The 23,269-nt window shown below is 46.7% G+C and overlaps 1 protein-coding gene across 4 annotated transcripts in view; it reads right to left on the reverse strand.

The window, feature by feature from the left end:
• Positions 1-14,978, reverse strand: part of CRCP (CGRP receptor component) — a 41,159-nt gene extending 26,181 nt beyond the window's left edge. The window contains exons 1-2 of one of the 4 annotated variants that reach the window (XM_004090919.3): positions 14,678-14,851; positions 1,024-1,060 (exon numbers count right to left, since the gene is read on the reverse strand). In XM_004090919.3, the coding sequence (XP_004090967.1) occupies positions 1,024-1,060; positions 14,678-14,685 (45 nt within the window). In that variant the 5' untranslated portion in view covers positions 14,686-14,851. Of the gene's footprint in view, positions 1-1,023; positions 1,061-14,677 lie in introns of all 4 variants that reach the window. The other 3 variants (XM_012496413.2, XM_030796674.1, XM_030796673.1) reach the window with 3 other exon arrangements.
• Between the last annotated feature and the right edge of the window lie 8,291 nt (positions 14,979-23,269).

A 23,269-nucleotide genomic window follows, 5' to 3' on the forward strand; every position in this document is an offset into this window, starting at 1 on the left:
GGAATATCTCCTCTCTTACCAACCTTTTTCCTTCTTTTCCTTTCTCCAGCAATCCCACCCTACGCCCCAAAAATTCTACATTTCTTAATTTCTACTATTCAAAAAGGTAAGCCAACTAAACTCCCTCTTTTTTTATTTTTTAAGTAGGGATGGGGTTTCACCATGTTGGCCAGGATGGTATCGATCTCCTGACCTCGTGATTCGCTGGCCTTGGCCTCCCAAAGTGCTAGGATTATGGGCGTGAGCCACCGCGCTCAGCCTAAACTTACTTTCAAAATAAGGATGTTAATACCCATAAGACTATTTGCAATGTATAAAAGCATTATAAATATATAAATATATCCAGGGTGATAACTAGGAAAAATGATAAAAATTTTAATGGGAAATTTTGCAGACAGAAACAGCCTTAAAATAGATGCTTCTATCCTATGACTACATCCCAAATGATGATCTAGAATCTTTCAGATTTCGAGAAGGTTGCCTCCTCTAAATTAGAGTCTTCCCAACTTCCCTGAAGTACTATGTATAATGTGTCAAGCTTACATTATTCCAAGGTCCACCAGATGTTGCCATGTCTTATTTTAAAGTGGAAAATCCAAATAAATTCAGTCATTTCTTTTTTCTTTTTCTTTCCTTCTTTTTTTTTTGAGACAGAGCCTTGCTCTATTGCCCAGGCTGGAGTGCAGTGGCGCATCGTAGTTCACTGCAACCTCCGCCTCCTGGGTTCAAGTGACCCTCCTGCCTCAGCTGGGATCCGAAGTAGCTGGGACTACAGGCATGTGCCACCACAGTCAGCTAATTTTTGTATTTTTAGTAGAGACTGGGTTTCACCATGTTGGCCAGGCTAGTGTTGAACTCCTGACCTCAAGTGATCCACCCGCCTCAGCCTCCCAAAGTGCTGGGATTACAGGGGTGAACCACTGCACCCAACCTGAATTCAGTCATTTCTAACCAAAATGAATTTAACAATCTCAGGAGCAAAGGGCAAACTATCAGAGAGGAAAATGTAACAGTCCAATTTACCTCGTAGTTACTGAGAAGTGCAGAATTGGCATCCTTCCTGAAAAAGAAAAGTAAGCTATCATCAGTCTGGGCTCACACCCCTTTCTGGGTATCAAATTCTGTAAAAGAATTCCTATCAAGATATAGTAGTCCACTTTTTGAATGTAGGGACTACAATCTAAAATTGAAACTGAGAAATGTCCTAAGTCCAACATGGTTTAGCTAACTGTGGGCAATTTCAGAGCAGACTTGAGAACAAAGTGCTGTCTCATCCCACAGCCATGTCCTCTCCCCATTACTATCTGCCTCCCATCAGCTATTGACATCTTAGGCAGCCACGTCCTCCTGCTGAATCAACAGAAATGGCCCACTTAACACTAATGTCACCACTGGGAATGCCAGCCATGGTCAAGTATCCTGCCAAATATCCACCATGCTCCCAAGGTGTTCACTACCTACGTCAACTCAACGGGTACAGTCAGGGTGGCAAGCAGTGGCCAAAAGCCTGCTTCCCTGTGTAACAGTTAATCCAGGCAATATGCCATCTTTCCTGAGTGAAGAAACACAACAATGTGACATATATTAAATCACAATCGATCCACTCTACAATAGCATATCAGAAAGCATTGTTTTTGGCAGTCTGGAGGCAGTGGAGTATGACAAAGAACATAGTTTTGAAATCAGATTTGGGTTCATATTCTAGCTCTGCCATTTATGTGCTGTGAGAATTTTAGTTAAGTTAATTACTCCCTAACTTTTCCTTCTACAATAAAAATGGGATGAAACTAGTATCTAAAAAGTGTGGCCTGGATTCTAAATCCAGCTCCTGAATTCTTTGGCCATGTGAATCTGGGCAAGTTACTTAATCTCATTATGCTTACATTTCCTATCTATGAAATGGCAACTATAGTATCAACCTTATAAGACTGTTCACAGGGTTCACTGGAAACATGTAAAGTACCTGGAACAGGCCAGGCGCGGTGGCTCACGCTTGTAATCCCAGCACTTTGGGAGGCCGAGGCGGGCGCATCACGAGGTCAGAAGATCGAGACCACAGTGAAACCCCGTCTCTACTAAAAATACAAAAAAATTAGCTGGGCGTGGTGACGGGCGCCTGTAGTCCCAGCTACTCAGGAGAGGCTGAGGCAGGAGAATGGCGTGAACCCGGGAGGCGGAGCTTGCAGTGAGCCGAGATTGCGCCACTGCACTCCAGCCTGGGCGACAGAGCAAGACTCCGTCTCAAAAAAAAAAAAAAAAAAAAAGTACCTGGAACATAGTAAGTGTTCAATAAGCACCAACATTATCATTACTACTACCTGTGCAACTACCACTACCACCAGTTCCTCCTACCTCATCAAACTGTTATGATAAAATGAGACAACAAATTTTTAAAAGTTTAGAATAGTTCTTGGTACTTGTATTAACATCTCCATAATGGAAGACTATTATTTGTAAAAGATATTATCTCAGTTAATTCTCACTGAAAACCCTGTGATGTAGGAGCTATTCGTATGATTCCTACTCTATAGAGATAAAGCACGACTCAGAAATTAAGCAACTTGCTCAAGGTCACACAGTAAGAAGTCTAAATAAAGTGGAAGGTAACTATAGAACTGTGGGAAATGAGACTGAACTGGATGAATGGAAACTGGTCATGCAGAATCCTAAAAAATCAGGTAGAAGGGTCTGCACTTGACATATTGTGCAACAGAGACCCCTGTATGTTCTTAAACAGAGAGTGCGGCGAGATGACGCAAATGATGACCCAAGACTTCAAAAGCATAGGCCAGATAGGTGACTTCCCAGTCAATAAATAAAGCAAAACCAACAGTGGTTCACAAAGAGATAGACCTCGGCCTTAGGTCATCAGCAATGATGTCAGAACTATAATCAAATCAGCTCTGTGAAGCTTACCAAATGCTACCAGTGATTCAAGCTACGATTTCACAAAAGTGCTGCTTTGCCCAAATGACCACAAACACACTCAAGTCACAAACAGTATCATATTTGAAAGGAATCTAACACAGGAAAGACAATGTATAATTAGTGCATGTGACAGAGTTCATTTAAAATTGAAAATGACAAATCAAACCACATGTCATCTCTGCCTGCTTAATCAGGAAATCAGCCCACTGGCTTCTTCCTATCTTTGCTTGAAATTGAGTTATAACTCCCTGTGCTCTCCAAAATATGAGGCATTAAAATATCCCTTCCTGGAATACTTGACTGGAGAAAAACTATGAATGTTATTTCTCTTCAGAGCCACTGGATCCATCACAGGTGCACTGTTACAACTTGATTTCCAAATAATGGCCCCTTCTCTGTCATTCAGAATATTCCACATCATGGGAAATTTGTCCTTGGCCAAGTTACTACCCCACCAAACAAGTCAATAGTGTAAGGCAAGAATCCAAAGAACACTCTCTGCCTCTTCCAGAACAAATATAAAGGAGGAAAACTCTCTTTCACATAAGTTTTAATGAATCTGTGTTTTGGGATCAAGAGAACCAACTGATGTTTACATAGGTACTCTGTGTAACAGACTCTGGCTGACAGAAGCTGATTTATCCATTGATTTTATCAGGAAGATAAATTTTTTTAAAACCCAGCTAAATATTCACAGAATAAATGCCAATCAATGTATGCTAGGCCTTTATTTAATAAAATGTCAAGAGGTACATTATCTACCTTTTATAAAGTCCTAAATGAGCTGTTATGTATTGGGAAATTTTTTTAAAGGCAGTTTTTATCCTTGAGAAGTTACTGTAACCACCACTGAACGACAGGTTGTTGGCAACAGGATATGGTGAAACCAGACAGACATCAACTTAATCAAGTTATCCAATTTCACAGCACCAATGATGTGATGCATGAGAAAGACACATCCCTCAGAGCAATCTAGCCCCAAGATGTTTAATTCAAATCTATCCATGAGGATATAATCAGAGAATTCCAAACTGAGGAACAGTCTTCAAAACAACTGGGTTAGATTTAGACTCTTCAAATATCAACGTCATCTGTCACAGTGCCAATGTCACAAAAAGAAGCTAAGGAAACTTCCAAAGGAAAGGAAATTAAAGAAACATGACAACTAAATGCAATGTGCAGTTCTTCACTGGATCCTGAATTGGGAGGAAAAAGAACACTATTAGGGCAACTGAAGAAATGTGAGTTTACATTGTATCTTAATAATAGTAGATATATCAGCGCTAAGTTTCCTGAGTGGGATAAGGCGATTGTAGCTACACAGAATGCCCTTTTTCAAGAAGGGGTGAAATGATCTGCTATCTACAACTCTCTAATGGTTCAGTAAAGTAAGTGTGTGCACCTGTGTATGGAGAGAAAGCTCATGCCTGTGCAAAAGAAATAAGAGAATGCCAGGCATGGTGGCTCACACCTGTCTTCCCAGCTACTCCGGAGGCTGAGACAGGAGGATCGCTTCAGCCTGGAGTTTGAATCCAGCCTGGGCTCAAGTGTCTAATCAAAAAAAAAGAAAGCAAGAAAGAAAGGAAGGAAGGAAGGGAAGGAGGGAAGAAAGAAGGAAGGAAGGGAGGGATGGAGGGAGGAGGGAGGGAAAAGAAAAGAGAAAAAGGAAAAGGCAGCAAATATCAGAATCAAAATGTTAACAAGTGGTGACTCTAGGTAACACGTATACAGGTATTTGTGGCATTCTTTTTCTTTTTATTTATTTATTTATTTTTTGAGAAGGAGTCTCGCTCTGTCTCCCAGGCTGGAGTGCAATGGCATGATCTCAGCTCACTGCAAGCTCCGCCTCGCGGGTTCATGCCATTCTCCTGCCTCAGCCTCCCAAGTAGCTGGGACTACAGGCACCCGCCACCTGTCCGGCTAATTTTTTGTGTTTTTGGTAGAGATGGGGTTTCACCGTGTTAGCCAGGATGGTCTCGATCTCCTGACCTAGTGATCCACCTGCCCTGCCTCGGCCTCCCAAAGTGCTGGGATTACAGGCGTGAGCCACCGGGCCGCCTTTTTTTTTTTTTTTTTTTGAGAAGGAGTCTCGCTCTGTCACCCAGGCTGGAGTGCAGTGGCATGATCTTGGCTCACTGCAAGCTCTGCCTCCTGGGTTCACGCCATTCTCCTGCCTCAGCCTCCTGAGTAGCTGGGACTACAGGCACCAGCCACCACGCCCCGCTCATTGTTTTGTATTTTTTTAGTATAGACGGGGTTTCACCGTGTTAGCCAGGATGGTCTCGATCTCCTGACCTCATGATCCGCCCGCCTCGGCCTCCCAAAATGCTGGGATTACAGGCCTCAGCCACTGCGCCCGGCCCCCCCGCCCTTTCTTTTTGAGACAGAGTTTCGCTCTTGTTGCCCAGGCTGGAGTGCAATGGCACGATCTCAGCTCACCGTAACCTCTGCTTCCCGGGTTCAAGCGATTCTCCTGCCTCAGCCTCCCAAGTAGCTGGTATTACAGGCATGAGCCACCACACCTGGCTAATTTTGTATTTTTAGTAGAGACGGGGTTTCTCAATGTTGGTCAGGCTGGTCTCGAACTCCTGAACTCAGGTGATCTAACCGCTTTGGCCTCCCAAAGTACTGGGATTACAGGCGTGAGCCACCATACCAGGCCTCTAAAAGTTTTTTAGAGCTACTAGAACTTAATAGACACATCTAGCAATATAAACGTAGAAGCTATTGATCTCTACAAAGCAGGAACTGTCTGCTCTACAGCTAACACTTCAGTATTATGTAATATATTCACATGCAATCAGACTTCTAGAAACTGCTTACCAATGCAAAACTTCATATTCTCCTGTAGGACTTAGAATAGTACTCATTTTACGCTGGGCGCAGTGGTTCATGCCTGTAATCCCAGCACTTTGGGAGGCCAAGTCGGGCGCATCATGAGATCAGGAGATCGAGACCATCCTGGCTAACACGGTGAAACCCCGTCTCTACTAAAAATACAAAAAATTAGCCGGGCGTGGTGGCGGACGCCTGTAATCCCAGGTACTCAGGAGGCTGAGGCAGGAGAATGGCGTGAACCCGGGAGGCGGAGCTTACAGTGAGCCGAGATCGCGCCACTGCATTCCAGCCTGGGAGACAGAGACTCCATCTCAAAAAAAAAAAAAAAAAGAAAAAGAAAAAAAGAACAGTACTCATTTTATTGACATGTGTTTAAAGCAAATACTCCAAGTGCATTTTAAAGACTGTCTAGAAAAAAGTCCAGGGACTTGTGCACACAGAGGAGAGACCATGTGAGAACACGGCAAGAAGTATGTAATCTGCAAGCTCAGGCAAGAGGCCTCAAAAGAAACCAAACCTGCTACACCTTGATCTTGGACTTCCAGTCTCCAGAACTGTCAAAAAACAAGTTTTTGCTGTCTAAGCCACCCAGTGTCTGGTGCTTTCTAAAAGCAGCCCTGGCAAATTAACATAGCAATGCTTGAGTGAAAAACAACAACAACAACAAAACCAACTGTCTAAATCTATACTCCAGGCAGGCAGTTACTTAATTTCCTTAAGTAATGAATTAGATGACTGAAGCTGACTTTCTATTTGACACTTCTTGTAAAATTTGCTTAAAATGGTGAGTCAATTAAATGGATGTAAACAACTACTTGAGGAAACTGAATTCCAAATAAACAGAACAAAATGATCTCTTGGTGAACTTTCCTTAGAAGCAAACACATACACAAATGGCGCACGTGAACAGTGCCTTTTTTTTTTTTTTTTTTAGACGGAGTCTTGCTCTGTCGCCCAGGCTGGAGAGCAGTGGCGCCATCTGGGCTCACCGCAAGCTCCCCCTCCCGGGTTCACGCCATTCTCCTGCCTCAGCCTCCCAAGTAGCTGGGACTACAGACACCCGCCACCACACTCGGCTAATTTTTTGTAATTTTAGTAGAGATGGGGTTTCACTGTGTTAGCCAGGATGGTCTCGATCTCCTGACCTCGTGATCCACCCACCTCGGCCTCCCAAAGTGCTGGGATTACAGGCGTGAGCCACTGCGCCTGGCCAAACAGTGCCTGTTAATTACCACACAGTCAACTCTTACGCAGGCAATGATGAAAAGAATTGCTCAAATTCTCCTATGCCCAACCTATGCTATCAAGTCATGCTCTGAAAACCTAAACTCTGGTACAAGCAAACTGGGCAGCTTCTGAAGTCAATGAAAAACTTAACTTGTAGCATTCTCTTGGGAGATAGCAAATGAGTATCCTCTTTCCAGTCCTGTTACTGGGTTGTTATAGTACCTATTACCTTTTCTTTTTTTTTTTTTTTGAGACGGAGTCTCGCTCTGTCGCCCAGGCTGGAGTGCAGTGGCGCAATCTCGGCTCATTGCAAGCTCCGCCTCCCGGGTTCATGCCATTCTCCTCCCTCAGCCTCTCCGAGTAGCTGGGACTACAGGCGCCCGCCACCACGCCCGGCTAATTTTTTGTATTTTTAGTAGAGACAGGGTTTCATCGTGGTCTCGATCTCCTGACCTTGTGATCCGCCCGCCTCGGCCTCCCAAAGTGCTGAGATTACAAGCGTGAGCCACCGCGCCCGGCCTACCCACCTTTTCTAAATATGAGTATTTCTGGCTGTAAAAGGAAAGAAATCCTGACAATACCTCAAAAACATGGTACAGAGGATAGTGTCTATTTGCCCAATTATATAAATTATATTCAAGAATAAAAGAGTGGACACAAACCTTTCCAGCCATATCAATGATCATTTATAGACAAAGCCAAATAGCAAATACCTTATACATAGAAATACCTAATTTTGCTATATAAATATTTTGCATGGTGGCGCATGCCTGTAGTCCCAGCTAGTCAGGAGGCTGAGGCAGAAGAATTGCTTGAACCCAGGAAGTGGAGATTGCAGTGAGCTAAGATTGCACCACTGCACCTTAGCCTAGGTGATGGAGCGAAACTCCATCTCAAAAAAAAAAAAAAAAATTGTATCCTTTTACTTGACGAAAATACATTTCCAAGTAATGGTCAAGAAGTTTTTATTTTTAAATTGTCAATCAAATAAAGCATAAATATTCCTCCCCTTTAATAAATTTCTGGGCCAGCGTGGTGGCTCATGCCTGTAATCCCAGCACTTTTGGAGGCCGAGGCGGTAGAATCACCTGAGGTGAGGAGTTCAAGACCAGCCCGGCCAACATGATGAAACCCCATCTCTACTAAAAACACAAAAATTAGCCAGGCAGCTACCCAGGAGATTGAGGCAGGAGGATAGCTTGAATGTGGGAGGTGGAGGTTACAGTTAGCCGAGATTGCGCCATTGCACTCCAGCCTGGGTGACAAGAGCGAAACTCCATCTCAAAAAAAAAGAAGAAATTTCAGGTATTATTATTATTATTATGTATTAGTTACTTAGTAGGTATTTCCTCAATAAGAATTTTTAAAAGTAGCAAAAACTTAAGGGAGTTGTTCATTGTGCCTCCTCACTTCAGGTTCTGGGAGTGTCTGATAGAGGTACAATATACAGGCATCCTCTGGTATCTATTGGAGATTGGTCCCAGGACCCCCACATACACCAAAATCCGAACACGCTTGTCTCCCAGAGAGCCTTGCAGAACCAGCAGCTAGGAAGCCAGCTCTCCACATACGTGGGTATATTGTCATCCCTCAAATACTGTATTTTCATTCTCTGCATTTGGTTGCAGATGAGGAACCTGCAGACACAGAGGGCCAACTGCATTTATTTTTTAAGATCTGCATATAAGGAGATCCATGAAGTTCAAGCTCATGTTGTTTAAGGGTCAACTGTATCTGCAACTCAAGGTTCTGCTAAAGATCCTAAGGAGCAGACTTCCAAAGGTCACGTCTCCTGCTGAAGACCAGGTGAGGACCAGAAGTTAGGCTTCCAGACCTTTCCACTCCAGGGCCCTTCCACTCCCAAATCACGTCTATCTCAGGAAACCTCATTTTCCCATGATGTACTAGCTGCAAAATTCTTGATTGGTTACAGGAAGTCACTGACTACTTGGCAGAAGTGGACAGGCTGTTACAAGAACAAAAACCCCTTGATTCAAACCATTTCACTTAGGCAAATCAGAAAATATACATGCGTAGCAACTAGGATGCTAGGTAATGAATTTATCCAGTTGGCTCTCCTTAACCTCAGGTTCCACATCCTTAGATTCAACCAACCTCAAATGAAAAACATGCAAAAAACATTTTTTTCTTTTTCTTTTTTTTCTGAGACGGGGTCTCACTCTATCACCCAGGCTGGAGTGCAGTGGTGCGATCTTGGCTCACTGCAAGCTCCGCCTCCCGGGTTCACGCCATTCTCCTGCTTCAGCCTCATGAGTAGCTGGGACTACAGGCGTCCGCCACAGCGCCCGGCTAATTTTTTCTATTTTTAGTAGAGAAGGGGTTTCACTGTGTTAGCCAGGATGGTCTCGATCTCCTGACCTTGTGATTCCCCCACCCTCAGCCTCCCAAAGTGCTGGGATTACAGGCATGAGCACCGGGCTGCAAAAAAAATTTTTAAAGAAAATGCTACATTGTTGCTGACATGTACTATGTCAGGATGGCTGCCTCTGTAATGAACATGGATAGACTGCTTTTTGTCATTATTCCCTAAACAACACAGCACAACTACTATTTACACAGCCTTTACATTGCATCAGATATGACAAGTTGGTTGATAACCAAACAGTTTTTCCTCTGCTCTCACTCGACAACAATCAATACAGAAGACTTCTGTGACCAGATGTGTGGGGATTTCTCTCTACCAATAAGCAAGCAATCAATTCTGCAGCCAACACCAGCTGGGTGCCTTCCAATCCAATTCAATTCAGACACTATCTGAAAACAGTGTGAGATTCCACAGGCTGAGGGCTCAGTCTCAGAAGACTGCTCCTACTTCAGACACCAGTCACACATGTCAGGGCCTCCAGAACTTCTCAATGGCGGGCTTCAAGCTGCAGTTCCCAAGACCTCCTCTTTAGGCTTCATTAATTTGCTAGAATGGCTCACAAAACACTTACTTAGGTTTACTGGTTTATTATAAAGGATATTACCAAGCATACAGATGAAGTGGTGCACAGGGTGAGGGATGGAGAGGGGGCGCAGAGCTCTATGCCCTCCCCAGGCGTACCACCCTCCAGAAACTTCCACCTATTAGGCTATCCAGAAGTTCTCTTGGGTGTTTTGTAGAGATTTCATTAGAGAGATGATTGAAGCATGGCCAACCTCACAGTAATTGAATGGACAAGGAGTGTAATCTAATACTAAAAGACTGAGTGCAGACACCCAGCAAGGCCCGTCCTGATTCTTCTTGGCCTCTCTGTGCAGTATTCCTTCCTACCAGGTAAGGGGCAGGACCCCCTCTGAAACAATCAGACAAGATAGGTCAGAGAATTTCTTTACAACCAGCTCTAAGACAGAAAGGCAGGGTATGATTAGAGGGCAAGAGACAGACAGAGCTTCTATTTTCTGAGGCCTGCTTCTGAGGTTTAGAGTGCCCCAACATTCTAACAAAAGACTGTCTTTCACCTTTACTGCTCTGAAGCTGTTCCAAGGCCGCTTCAGGAACCATGGACAAAGGACAAAGACTTTAACAAAAGTTATGCTTACTGTTTTAGTCATTTAGGAAGTAACAAAGGCTTTGGCAGTTATGAGCCAGGAACCATGGACAAAAACCGGTATTACATGTCATGGTATCATAATAAGGCATCTAGAGATGATTTAAAGTATATGGGAGACTATGCATAGATTATATGCAAATACCACACCGTTTTATATCAGGGACTTGAGCATCTGTGAATTTTGGTATATGCAGGGGGTCCCGGAACCAATCCCCCAAAGACACTGAGAGATGACTATATTTATCAAGCTAATAAAGTATTGTCACATTACTTTATTGAACAAGTATTTGCTGAATGCTTACTGTGTGCCAGATGCAATGCTAAGCACTAGGTGAACAGACACTGGTCCTCACCCTCCAAAAAAGTAAACATACATTTATTATTGCAACTTGTAATTATTTGAGAGAACGTAAATCAAGGTGCTATGAAAGACAAAAAGAACTTGTCTTAGTTAGACATACTGAAGACGAAAGGCAACTTTGAAAAGGGACACAACCTTCGAGAACAGGTGGCCAGGTGTGGTGGCTCACGTCTGTAATCCTAGCACTTTGGGAGGCTGAGGCGGGCAGAGCACCTGAGGTCAGGAATTGAAGCCCAGTCTGGCCAACACGGAAACCCCGTTTCTACTAAAAATACATAAATTAGCTGGGCGTGGTGTCTCACGCCTGTAATCCCAGCTACTTGGTAGGCTGAAGCACGAGAATCTTGAACCCTGGAGGCACAGGTTGCAGTGAGCTGACACTGCACCACTGTACTACAGCCTGGGTGACAGAGCAAGACTCCATCTCAAAAACAAACTAAAAAAAGAACAATAGAAGAGAACAGGACGAGGGCGAGGAGGAAAGTATACCAGACAGAGGGTACCACAACACAATGGTCCTCGGGAAGTGCTTAGAAGGTTAGAGGAGAAGGAAATACCTGTCAGTGGAAAGTGTGTGTCAGGGAGGTTGGGAGAGTGGCAAGTGGTAAGGCTGGGGAGTAGGTGAGGTTTTACAGGGTCTTGCAGGTCCTGGTAAGAGATGGAGATTTTCTCTAAGTACAATGGAAAGTCAATGAAGGGTTTTACCCAGGAGCGACATGTTCCAATCATTACTTAAGATCACTCCAGTTGCCATGTGGAGAACAGAATGGAGGCTGGGGAAGAGTGAACACCCAAAGGCTATTGCTTAATCCAGCCCAGAGGTGATGGACTACAAAGCTAACGGTGGAGATGGTGAAAAGTAACTGCATTCAAAATACATTCTAGGGTGGAAACGACACGACCACTGATGGACTGGATTTAGGGAGTGAAGAGAGAGGGCTAGATTTTTGGTCTATGCGATTGGATAGATGATGAGAAGAAGGTTAGAAACATACCTTTGGGAACCATCAGCACATAGATGGGTTAAATGACAGAGTGTGGAGAGAAAGCGTCCCAGGACTGAGCCCTAAGATACCTCAACACTTAGACATCAAGCAAAAGAGGAACGGGACCCAGGGAAGGACACTGAAGTAGTCCTTGATGCAGGAGGAAATATCGCAAAGGAACATACATCACAAAAAAAGAAAAGTTTCTAGAGTTTCTGTATTAACCACTGCTGAGAGATCAAGAAAGTTGAGGCCAGAAAATCAACCTCTGGATTTGACAAGATGGAGGGATCAGGCTTTTTTTTTTTTTTTTTTTGAGACAGTCTTGCCCTGTCACCCAGGTTGGAGTGCAGTGGCACAATTTGGTTCACTGCAACCTCTGCCTCCCGAGTTCAAGTGATTCTCCTGCCTCAGCCTCCTGAGTAACTGGGATTACAGGCGCCCACCACCACACCCAGCTAACTTTTGTATTTTTAGTAGAGAGGAGGTTTTGCCATGTTGGCCAGGCTGGCCTCAAACTCCTGACCTCAGGTGACTTGCCCACTTCGGCCTCCTAAAGTGCTGGGATTATAGGCGTGAGCCACCGCGCCCCGCTGGTTCAGGTAATCTTAACAGTCACTTCCGTAGACCAGTGAGGATGAAAGCCCAACAGAATGGTTGAGAGAATGAGGCGCTAATCAGCACTTTCGAGAAGTTTTGTTGAGGCCGGGCACGGTGGCTCACGCTTGTAATCCCAGCACTTTGGGAGGCCGAGGCAGGCGGATCACGAGGTCAGGAGATCGAGACCACGGTGAAACCCCGTCTCTACCAAAAATGCAAAAAATTAGCCGGGCGTGGTGGCAGGCGCCTGTAGTCCCAGCTACTCGGAGAGGCTGAGGCAGGAGAATGGCGTGAACCCGGGAGGCGGAGCTTGCAGTGAGCCGAGATGGCGCCACTGCACTCCAGCCTGGGTGACAGAGCAAGACTCCGTCTCAAAAAAAAAAAAAGAAAAAAAGAAGTTTTGTTGGGATGGGAAGCAGAAATGGAGTAAGAGGTGGACATGTATGTGGGGACAGGGGATTTTCTAAGATGAATTCACTAAAGCAGGGTTGTATGCTCACAGGAAATGCTCTAGTAAAGAGAGAAAAATTAGTAATGATGGCTTGGACTAGAGCAAATTATATGAATAATTTTTTAGGTTGCAGATGAAATCCCATCAGTGGGGTGCAAAATTAATTCAGTGGGTCTTTTTTTTTTTTTTTTTTTAAAAAGACAGAGCCTTACACTGTCACTCTGGCAGGAGTATAGTGGCTCGATCTCAGCTCATTGCAGCCTCCTGGGATCAAGTGATCCTCCCATCTCAGCCTCATAAGTAGCTGAGACTACAGGCATGAACCACCACACCCAGCTAACTTTTTAATTTTTTTGTAGAGACAGGGTCTCCCTATGTTGCCCAGGCTGGTCTCCACCTCCCAGGTTGAAGTGATCCTCCTGCCTAAGCTTCCCAAAGTGCTGGGATTGCTGGTGTGAGCCACCACGGTTGGCCCCATTCATCTTAATAAAAAACAGACAATATGAGAGTGTACTCCACACATTATTGTTTCATGAGCCTTTCATTTCAGTTACACAGACATATTGTGCTTAAAAAAAAAAAAAAATCGGAAGGGGCCAGGTGAAGTGGCTCACGCCTGCAATCCCAGGACTTTGGGAGTATAAAGCAGGAGGATCACTTGAGCTCGGGAGCTGGAGACCAGCCTGGGCTGTAGTGAGACACTGTATCTACAAAACTTTTTTAAAAAAATTAGCGGTGAGTGATGGCGTGGGCCTGTAGTCCTAGCTACTGGAGAGGCTGAAGCAGGATTGCTTGAGTCCAGAAAGTGAGGCTGCAGTGAACCATGATTACACCACTGCACTCCCGCCTGGGGGACGAGCAAGACCCTGTTTCTCAAGAAAAAACAATTAATTAAAAATGTAAAAATCTGAAATGCCATAGTACATATAACCATTAAACATGAGGCAAAAGAACATAAAGGAAACTGTATCAAATAATCAGTTCGCAGAGAACACAAGACAGGTAATACCTACAAATTAATATCAACCATATAAAGCCCACATTCAGAGTAGATGCAAAATCTTCCATTTGCATCAGGCGCAACGAGCAAGCATGGAAAAGACCACGTGGAGTTAAATTGTCAGAAAACCTCTTACCCTCACCTTGCACACACACCCACACACCCCGTGCTGTTTCTCTGGTCCCAGTCCTGGTTCACATCCTTCCCTTCTCCACCCAAAAACCAGCCCCTTCCCTCACAGTGTTGACTGCTTCCATCAAAACTGAGGGCAGCTCTTCCGAGTGAGGGCTCCCCAGGGGCCCAGAGCTGCAAGCAGAGCTCTACCTGCCCCTGATTCGTCTCTCCTCCACCCACTTTCAGGGCGGACAGACTCAGGCCTTTATAGCCTTCTAAGTCCCGGGTCGGATACCAGACTGGGCTCCACCCCCGCACTGTGACCCAGAAACGCTGGTAAATGAATGAGAGAAGGAGGGGGCACATTGAAAGGCAGCCGGACACGGAGGTGCTCGGCCCCGCACCCCAGACACGGTGTGGAGGGGAAGCGAAGGCTCGGAGGGGCAAAGCGAGAGTCCTGTTCGTCCCCGTCACCACCCCGCGGCCCTCCCGGACAAGGCCGGCCCCCTGCCCTCACTCCCGTACGAGGGTCGCCCAGTCCCCACGGTTCTCGGCTCTCAGCGGTCAAACCGTTGGGCTCCTCGGCCGAAAAGGGACTCGCCCGAGAAGACTTACACTTCCATGACGTCCCGCCTCGTCGCCCCTAGCTGCCAGCAGACAAAGAACCTCACACTTCACAGCTGTCCCCGCCGCCACCGACCGCGCCAAGGTGCCAGCTCCGCGCGCCAAGGCATTCGCCGGGATCGCCGCGCTGCATGCCGGGAACTTGGCGGACCCGGAACCTCTCGCTGCGCACTCCCCTTTTTCGGGGGGCGGGGTGGGGGAGGGTCCCTGCATCCTTCCACCAGGCAGACTTAAGACTGCTAAGCGTTTGCGGACAGGATTATCTCGTGTTTTCTTTTCTTTTTTTCTTTAATCTTTTTGTTTGTTTGTTTTTTGAGACGGAGTCTCGCTCTGTCGCCCAGGCTGGAGTGCAGTGGCGCGATCTCGGCTCACTGCAACCTCCGCCTCCTGGGTTCAAGCGATTCCCCTCCTGCCTCAGCCTCCCAAGTAGCTGGGACTACAGGCGCTTGCCACCAAGCCCGACTAATTTTTTGTATTTTTAGTAGAGACGGGTTTTCACCGTGTTAGCCAGGATGGTCTCAATCTCCTGACCTCGTGATCCGCCCGCCTCGGCCTCCCAAAGTGCTGGGATTACAGGTGAGGCACCGCGCCCAGCCCATTTTTTTTCCTTTTTTGAGACAGAGTCTCGCTTTGTCGTCCAGGCTGGAGTGCAGTGGCACGATCTCGGCTCATTGCAACCTCTGCCTCCCGAGTTCAAGCAATTCCCTGCCTCAGCCTCCCGTGTAGCTAGGATTACAGGCGCCCGCCATATCGCCTAGCTAACTTTTGTATTTTTTAGTAGAGACGGGGTTTCACCATCTTGGCCAGGCTAGTCTTGAACTCCTGACCTCGTGATCCACCCGCCTCGGCCTCCCAAAGTGTTGGGATTACACGCGTGAGCCACCTCGCCGGGCTATCTCTGTGTTCGTGGCCTAGGTTTTAACAAAGTATTAATCAGCTGAAGTTGCGAGACGTGATCAGGTTAGTGGGCCTTTGCATGTTAAAATCCCACCCCTCAGAGAGTAGTGAGGCTGGTGGCATCTGGGCTGCCAGAAACATTGTAGTTTATTTATTTATTTTTTTTAAGAGACAGGGTCTTGCTCTGTCGCCAAGGCTGGAACGCAGTAGTGCAATCAGAGCTCACTGCAGCCTTGAACTCCCGGGCTCAAGCAATCCTCCCACCTCAGCCTGCCAGAGTAGCTGGGACCACAGGTGCACTCCACTACACCTGGCTAATTTTCTTTTTTCTTTTTCTTTCTTTTTTTTTTTTTTTTGAGATCAGTCTCACTCTGTTGCCGAGGTTGGAGTGCAGTGTCGCCATCTCAGCTCATTGCAACCTCTGCCTCCTGGGTTCAAGCAATTCCCTGCCTCAGCCTCCCCAGTAGCTAGGATTACAGGCGCCTGCCATAATGCCCAGCTAATTTTTGTATTTTTTTAGTACAGACTGGGTTTCACCATCTTGGCCAGGCTGGTCTTGAACTCCTGACCTTGTGATCCACCCTCATCAGCCTCCCAAAGTGTTGGGATTACAGGCGTGAGCCGCCGCACCCAGCCACCTGGCTAATTTTCTAAAATAAAATTCTTTATTGTCCAAAGGGCAGCTAGAAAATTTTTTAAGTTTTTTGTAGAGATGGGAGTCTCACTATGTTGCCCAGGCTGGTCTTGAACTCCTGGCCTCAAGTGATCCTCTCACCTCCCAAAGTGCTGGGATTACAGGTGTGAGCCACTGCAATAGCCTCTGTTGCCTACTTTGTAAATAATAAGGGTGTTAAATAATCCTTATAAAGTGCCTGGCACTTTATTAATTACTGTGGCAATACAACCATGACTCTCTATGAAGTAGATTCCATTATTATTGACGTTTTATAATTGAAGAAACTGAGGCAGACTTGGAGAGATTATGATTTACCAAAAGTCACTCATCTAGGAACTTGTCCAGTGGGTATTGAACCCCAGTCAATCTGAACAAATACAATGGATGCATTAACTAGAGACTGATGAGCGGATGAGTAAAATGTGCTACTTCTATACAATGGAAAACTACTTTAAAAGGTGGCCGGCTGGGCGTGGTGGCTCACGCCTGTAATCCCAGCACTTTGGGAGGCCAAGGTGGGCGGATCACAAGGTCAGGAGATCCAGACCATCCTCGCTAACAGGGTGAAACCCCGTCTCTACTAAAAATACAAAAAAAATTAGCCGGGCGTTGTGGTGGGCGCCTGTAGTCCCAGCTACTAGGGAGGCTGAGGCAGGAGAATGGCGTGAACCCGGGAGGCAGAGCTTGCAGTGAGCCAAGATTGTGCCACCACACTTCAGCCTGGGAGACAGGGCAAGACTCTGTCTCAAACAAATAAAAATAGAAAGGAGGCCAGGCTTGGTCCCAACACTTTGGGAAGCGGAGGCAGGAGGATTTCTTGAGACAAGGAGTTCCAGACCAGCCTGGGCAACATAGCCAGACACCCTAACTACGAAAAGTTAGCCAGGTGTGGTGGTGAGCACCTGTAGTCCCAGCTACTAGGGAGGCTGAGGTAGGAGAATCGCTTGAGCCGGAAGGTTGAGGCTGCAGGGAACTATGATCACACAGCTGCACTCCAGCCTACAGAGTGAGAGAGCTTGTTGCAAAAAATATATAGATAGATTAATAGATAAATGCTGCAAGATGGATAACCTCCCAAAACATGATGCTATTAATAAGTGAAAGAAGCCAGACACAAAATAATATATATTGCCTGGCCAGGTGGCTCAAGCCTGTAATCCCAGCAGTTTGGGAGGCTGAGGTGGGTGGATCATTTGAGATCAGGAGTTCAAGACCAGCCTGGCCAACATGGGGAAACCCCGTCTCTACCGAAAATACAAAAATCGCCAGGCGTGGTGGCTCACGCCTGTAATCCCAGCACTTTGGGAGACCGAGGCAGGCAGATCACGAGGTCAGGAGTTCAAGACCAGCCTAGCCAACATGGTGAAACCCCGTCTGTACTAAAAATACAAAAATTAGCTGGGTGTGGTGGTGGGCATCTGTAATCCCAGCTACTCGGGAGGCTGAGGCAGGAAAATTGCTTAAACCCAGGAGGCAGAGGTTGCGGTGGGCCGAGATCGCGCCTCTGCACTCCAGCCTGGGTGACAGAATTGAGACTCCTTCTCGAAAAAAAAAAAAAAAAAGAATACATATCGTACGATTCACTTTATATGGAATGTCCAAGAAGAGACCAATCTATGGATACAGACAGAAGGCTAGGTTGGGGGCAGGGATGGGAAATGATGGCTAATAAGTAGGGAGTTTCTCTTTTTTTTTTTTTTTTGAGATGGAGTCTCGCTCTGTCGCCCAGGCTGGAGTGCAGTGGCGCAATCTCGGCTCACTGCAAGCTCCGCCTCCCAGGTTCAGCCTCTCTGAGTAGCTGGGACTACAGGCGCCCGCCACCACGCCCGGCTAATTTTTTTGTATTTTTAGTAGAGACGGGGTTTCACCGTGGTCTCGATCTCCTGACCTCGTGATCCACCCACCTCGGCCTCCCAAAGTGCTGGGATTACAAGCGTGAGCCACCGCGCCCGGCCAAGTAGGGAGTTTCTCTTTGGGAAACAGAAATCGTCTAAAATTATTATAGATGGTGGTGGTGGTTGCACAACCCTCTGAATATACTGAAAACATTGAGTTGTATACTTTAAATGGCAAATTGTACAGCATATTAATCCTATATTAACAAAGCTGTTAAACATTTTTTACTCTGCTGAGTGTAGTGGTCCACACCTGTAATCCCAGCATTTTGGAAGATGAAGGCAGGTGGATCACTTGAGCCCAGTTTGAGACCAGCATGGGCAACATGGTGAAACCTCATCTTTACCAAAAAAATAGAAATTAACCAGTGTGATGGCTTGTGCCTGTAATCGCAGCTACTCAGGAGGCTGAGGCAGGAGAATCGCCTGAACTCGGGAGGCGGAGGCTGCAGATCGTGCCACTGCACTCCAGCCTGGGTGACAGAGCGAGACTCCATCGCAAAATAACGACAACAAAAAAGTACATAAAATGCCACCCAGACCCAGCTGGCCTGATTAGTGTGGAGAATTCCCTGTACCTTTGTTGAGGAGATCAGGCCCCACAAAGAAATGCTAAAGCTCCTCCTTGTGTTATTCACTCAGCAAGTATGTAGCCATGGCCCATCGGGTGCTGATGATACAAATGTGACTAATACACACCCTCTGCGCTGGCTAGCTGACAGCATAGTTGGGGAACCAGCTCTGGACATAAATAACCACAATGCATTGTGTTTCGACGCGATGGGGTAGGGGAGGGAATGACTAATGAGGTGGAGAGGCGTCCCAAAGCCATGGGCCTTTGAAGTGGGTGAGGGGAAAAGCACACGAGGCCGAGGGATTGGGTATGGGCTTCAGTGGAAAAGAGCAGTGCCTCTGACAGCCCCCATGATAAAATGGCTCAGGTGTGACTTAGAGTAAGGAGTTAGCTGGGTGTTCAAATGGTACCCAGTAGGCCGGGTGTGGTGGCTCAAGCCTGTCATCCCAGCATTTTGGGACACTGAGGCGGGTGGATCACTTGAGTCCAAGAGTTCAAGACCAGCCTGGCCAACATGATGAAACCTCATCTCTACTAAAAATACAAAAATTAGCCAGGCATGGTGGCAGGCGCCTGTAATCCCAGCTACTCAGGAGACTGAAGTAGGAGAACCACTTGAGCCCGGGAAGAGGAGGTTGCAGTGAGCCGAGTAAACATTCTTTTTACTGTCTGCACCTCTGGCCCTGGATAGTCGCTGATCACCATGACAATTAAGGGTATGGACCTTGAGATGAAAAGATTATCCTGGATTTTCTATATGGTATCAACATAATCACGTGGATCATTAAAAGCATAAAATCATTCTCACCTGATGTCAGAGCCTAAGGAAGAATGATCTGAGAGATGCAATATTCCTGCCTTTCAAGATGGAGGAAGGGGCCATGAGCCAAGGAATGTAGGTAACCTCTAGAAGCTGGAAAAGGCAAGAAAACAGATTCTCCTCTGAAGCTTCCAGAAAGGACTGCAGCCCAGCTGGGTGCCATGGCTCACACCGGTAATCCCATCACTTTGGGAGGCCAAGGCAGGTGGATCACTTGAGGTTAGGAGTTTGAGACCAGCTTAGCCAACATGGTGAAACACTGTCTCTACTAAAAATAAAAAAAATTAGCTGGGTGTGGTGGCGGGCGCCTGTAATCCCAGCAACTTGGGAGGCTGAGATAGGAGAATCACTTGAACCCGGGAGGGGTAGGTTGCAGTGAGCCAAGATTGTGCCCCTGCACTCCAGGCTGGGCAACAGAGCGAGACTCCCAACTCAAAAAAAAAAAAAAAAAAAGGACTGCAGCCCTACCAACGCCTTGATTTTAACCCAGTGAGACCCATGTAGGACTTTTGTATTACTCCGTTCTCACACTTCTATAAATACCTGAAGGCTGGGCACAGTGGCTCACGTCTGTAATCCCAGCACTTTGGGAGGCTGAGGTGGGCAGATCATGAGGTCAGGAGTTTAAGACCAGCCTGGCCAACATGGTGAAACCCCGTCTCTACTAAAAAAATACAAAAAAATATAAGCTGGGCATGGTGGTGCAAACCTGTAATCCCAGCTACTGGGGAGGCTGAGGCAGGGGTATCTCTTCACCCAGGAGGCAGAGTTTGCAGTGAGCTGAGATTGCACCACTGCACTCCAGCCTGGGCAACACAACAGCAAGACTCCATCTCAAAAAAAATAATAATAATACCTGAGACTAAAAAAGAAAAAAGAAGAAATACCTGAGACTAGATAATTTATAAAGAAAGGTGGTTTGGCTGGGCATGGTGGCTCACGCCTGTAATCCCAGCACGTTGGGAGGCCAAGGTGGGAGGATCACGAGGTCAGGAGATCAAGACCATCCTGGCGGTGAAAACCTGTCTCTACTAAAAAATGCAAAAAATTAGCCGGGCGTGGTGGCGGGCGCCTGTAGTCCCAGCTACTAGGGAGGCTGAGGCAGGAGAATGGTGTGAACCCAGGAGGCGGAGCTTGCAGTGAGCTGAGATCTTGCCACTGCACTCCAGCCTGGGTGACAGAGGAAGACTCTGTCTCAAAAAAAAAAGAAGAAAGGTGGTTTAATCAGCTTACAGTTCCACAGGCTCTAGAGGAAGAAAGGCAGCATCTTCTTCTGGGGAGGCCTCAGGGATCTTCTGCTCATGACGGAAGGTGAAGGGGAGCAGGACCAAGAGGGGAGGGGAGGAGCTACACACTTTTATTATTATTATTACTTTATTTCTTTATTTTATTTTATTTTTGAGACAGAGTCTTGCTCTGTCACCCAGGCTGGAGTGCAAGAGTGCAGTGGCGTGATCTCGGCTCATCACAACTTCCGCCTCCTGGTTTCCAGCAATTATCCTGCCTCAGCCCCCTGAGTAGCTGGGATTACAGGTGTCTGCCACCATGCCCAGCTAATTTTTGTATTTTTAGTAGAGATGGGGGTTTCACCGTGTTGTTCAGGTGGGTCGAGAACTCTTGACCTTGTGATACACCTGCCTTGGCCTCACAAAGTGCTGGGATTACAGGCGTGAGCCACCACACCCAGCCCATGTCTGCAAATTCTTTGACGCCCCTCATGGAGTGGATACTAATTCCTCCCCACCTCGAACATGGTCTGGCCTTCCTGACTCACTTCCTTTTCTTTTGAGACAGGATCTCACTCTGTATCCCAGGCTGGAGGGCAGTGGCGCAGTCACGGCTTACTGCAGCCTTGACCTCCTGGGCTCTGGCCATCCTCCCACCTTAGCCTCCTGAGTAGCTGGGACCATAGGTGCTCACCACCACACCCAGCTGATTTTTTTTTTTTTTTTTTGAGATGGAGTAGCATTCTTGTTGCCCAGGCTGGAGGGCAATGGCGTGGTCTGAGCTCCCTGCAATCTCTGCCTCCCGGGTTCAAGCAATTCGCCTGTCTCAGGGTCCCAAGTAGCTGGAATTACAGGTGCCTGCCACCATGCCCAGCTAATTTTTGTATTTTTTAGTAGAGATGATGTTTCACCATGTTGGCCAGGCTGGTCTCAAACTCCTGACCTCAGGCGACTCGCCCACCTCGGCCTTCCAAAGTGCTGGGATTACAGGTGTGATCACTGCTCCTGGTCGATTTTTGTATTTTTTTGTAAAGATGGAGTTTCACCACCGTTGCCCAGGCTGGTTTCAAACTCCTAGGCTCAAATGATTCTCCCATTTCAGCCTCCCAAAGTGCTGGGATTAGGTGTGAGAGTTACTGTGCCAGGCCAACTCACTTCTTCTAATTCTTTTTTTTTTTTTTTTTTTGAGATGGAGCCTCCCTCTTTTTCCCAGGCTGGAGTGCAATGGCGTGATCTTGGCTCACTGCAGCCTCTGCCTCCCGGGTTCAAGCAATTCTCCTACCTCAGCCTCCAGAGTAGCTAGGATTGCAGGCGTGTGCCACCACACCCCGCTAATTTTTGTATTTTTAGTAGAGATGAGGTTTCACCATGTTAGCCAGGCTGCTCTTGAACTCCTGATCTCACTCAGGTGATCTGCCCACCTCAGCCTCCCAAAGTGCTGGGATTATAGGCGTGAGCCACCACGTCTGGCCCTGACTCACTTCTAAGAGGTAGAATGTGGTCAAAGAGACTGCATGACTGCTGAGGCTGTGTCAGAAAAGGTAATGCAGCTCCCACCTGGCTCTCTCTGGGGCTATGGGCCTTTGGAGCCTGGAGCCTGGAGCCAGCCTATAAGAAGCCCAGCTGCCTCCACGCCACCATGCTGGAGGGATTACATGGAGAGATCACACAGTTATACTGTGAGATGTCCTGTCTGTCCCAGCCCTCAGCCATTCGAGTCTTCCCAGTCTAAATACAAGACGTGACTGAGGAAGCTTTTGAAATGATCCCACATAGTGATGCGCACCTGTAGTCCCAGCTACTCGGGAGGCTGAGGGACAGTTGCTTGAACCCAGGAGGCGGAGGTTGCAGTGACCAGGATCAAACCACTGCACTCCAGCCTGGGCAACAGAGCAAGACTCCATCTCGAAAAATAAAAATAAAAATGAAGGCCAGCTGTGGTGGCATATGCCTCTAATCCCAGCACTTTGGGAGGCCGAGGTGGGCGGATCACGAGGTCAGGAGATAGAGACCATCCTGGCTAACACAGTGAAACCCCGTCTCTACTAAAAATACAAAAAATTAGCCCTGTGCGGTGGTGGGCACCTGTAGTCCCAACTGCTTGGGAGGCTGAGGCAGGAGAATGGCGTGAACCTGGGAGGTGGAGCTTGCAGTGAGCAGAGATCGGGCCACTGCATTCTAACCTGGGCAACACAGCCAGACGCCACCTCAAAAAATAATAATAATAAAATAAAAAATAAAATAAAAACATGGTCTGGTCTTCATGACTCACTTCCTTTTGAGACAGGATTTTCAGCCAGTACTGTAAACATATGAGGAACCATAAGCAAGATCTCCTAGCTAATTCAACCCCCTGAATTATCAGAGGTAATAATTGTGACAGTTGTTTTACAACCTGGGATGTCTCGTCACACAGCAAAAGACAACAGATAGACACATATAGTACTTTGCACTTAAAAAGCATTGAAAACATAGCAGTCCTGGCCAGGCATGGT

The sequence above is a fragment of the Nomascus leucogenys genome, chromosome 17 (genome assembly GCF_006542625.1).
Source record: "Nomascus leucogenys isolate Asia chromosome 17, Asia_NLE_v1, whole genome shotgun sequence".
NCBI classification, from domain to species: domain Eukaryota; kingdom Metazoa; phylum Chordata; class Mammalia; order Primates; family Hylobatidae; genus Nomascus; species Nomascus leucogenys.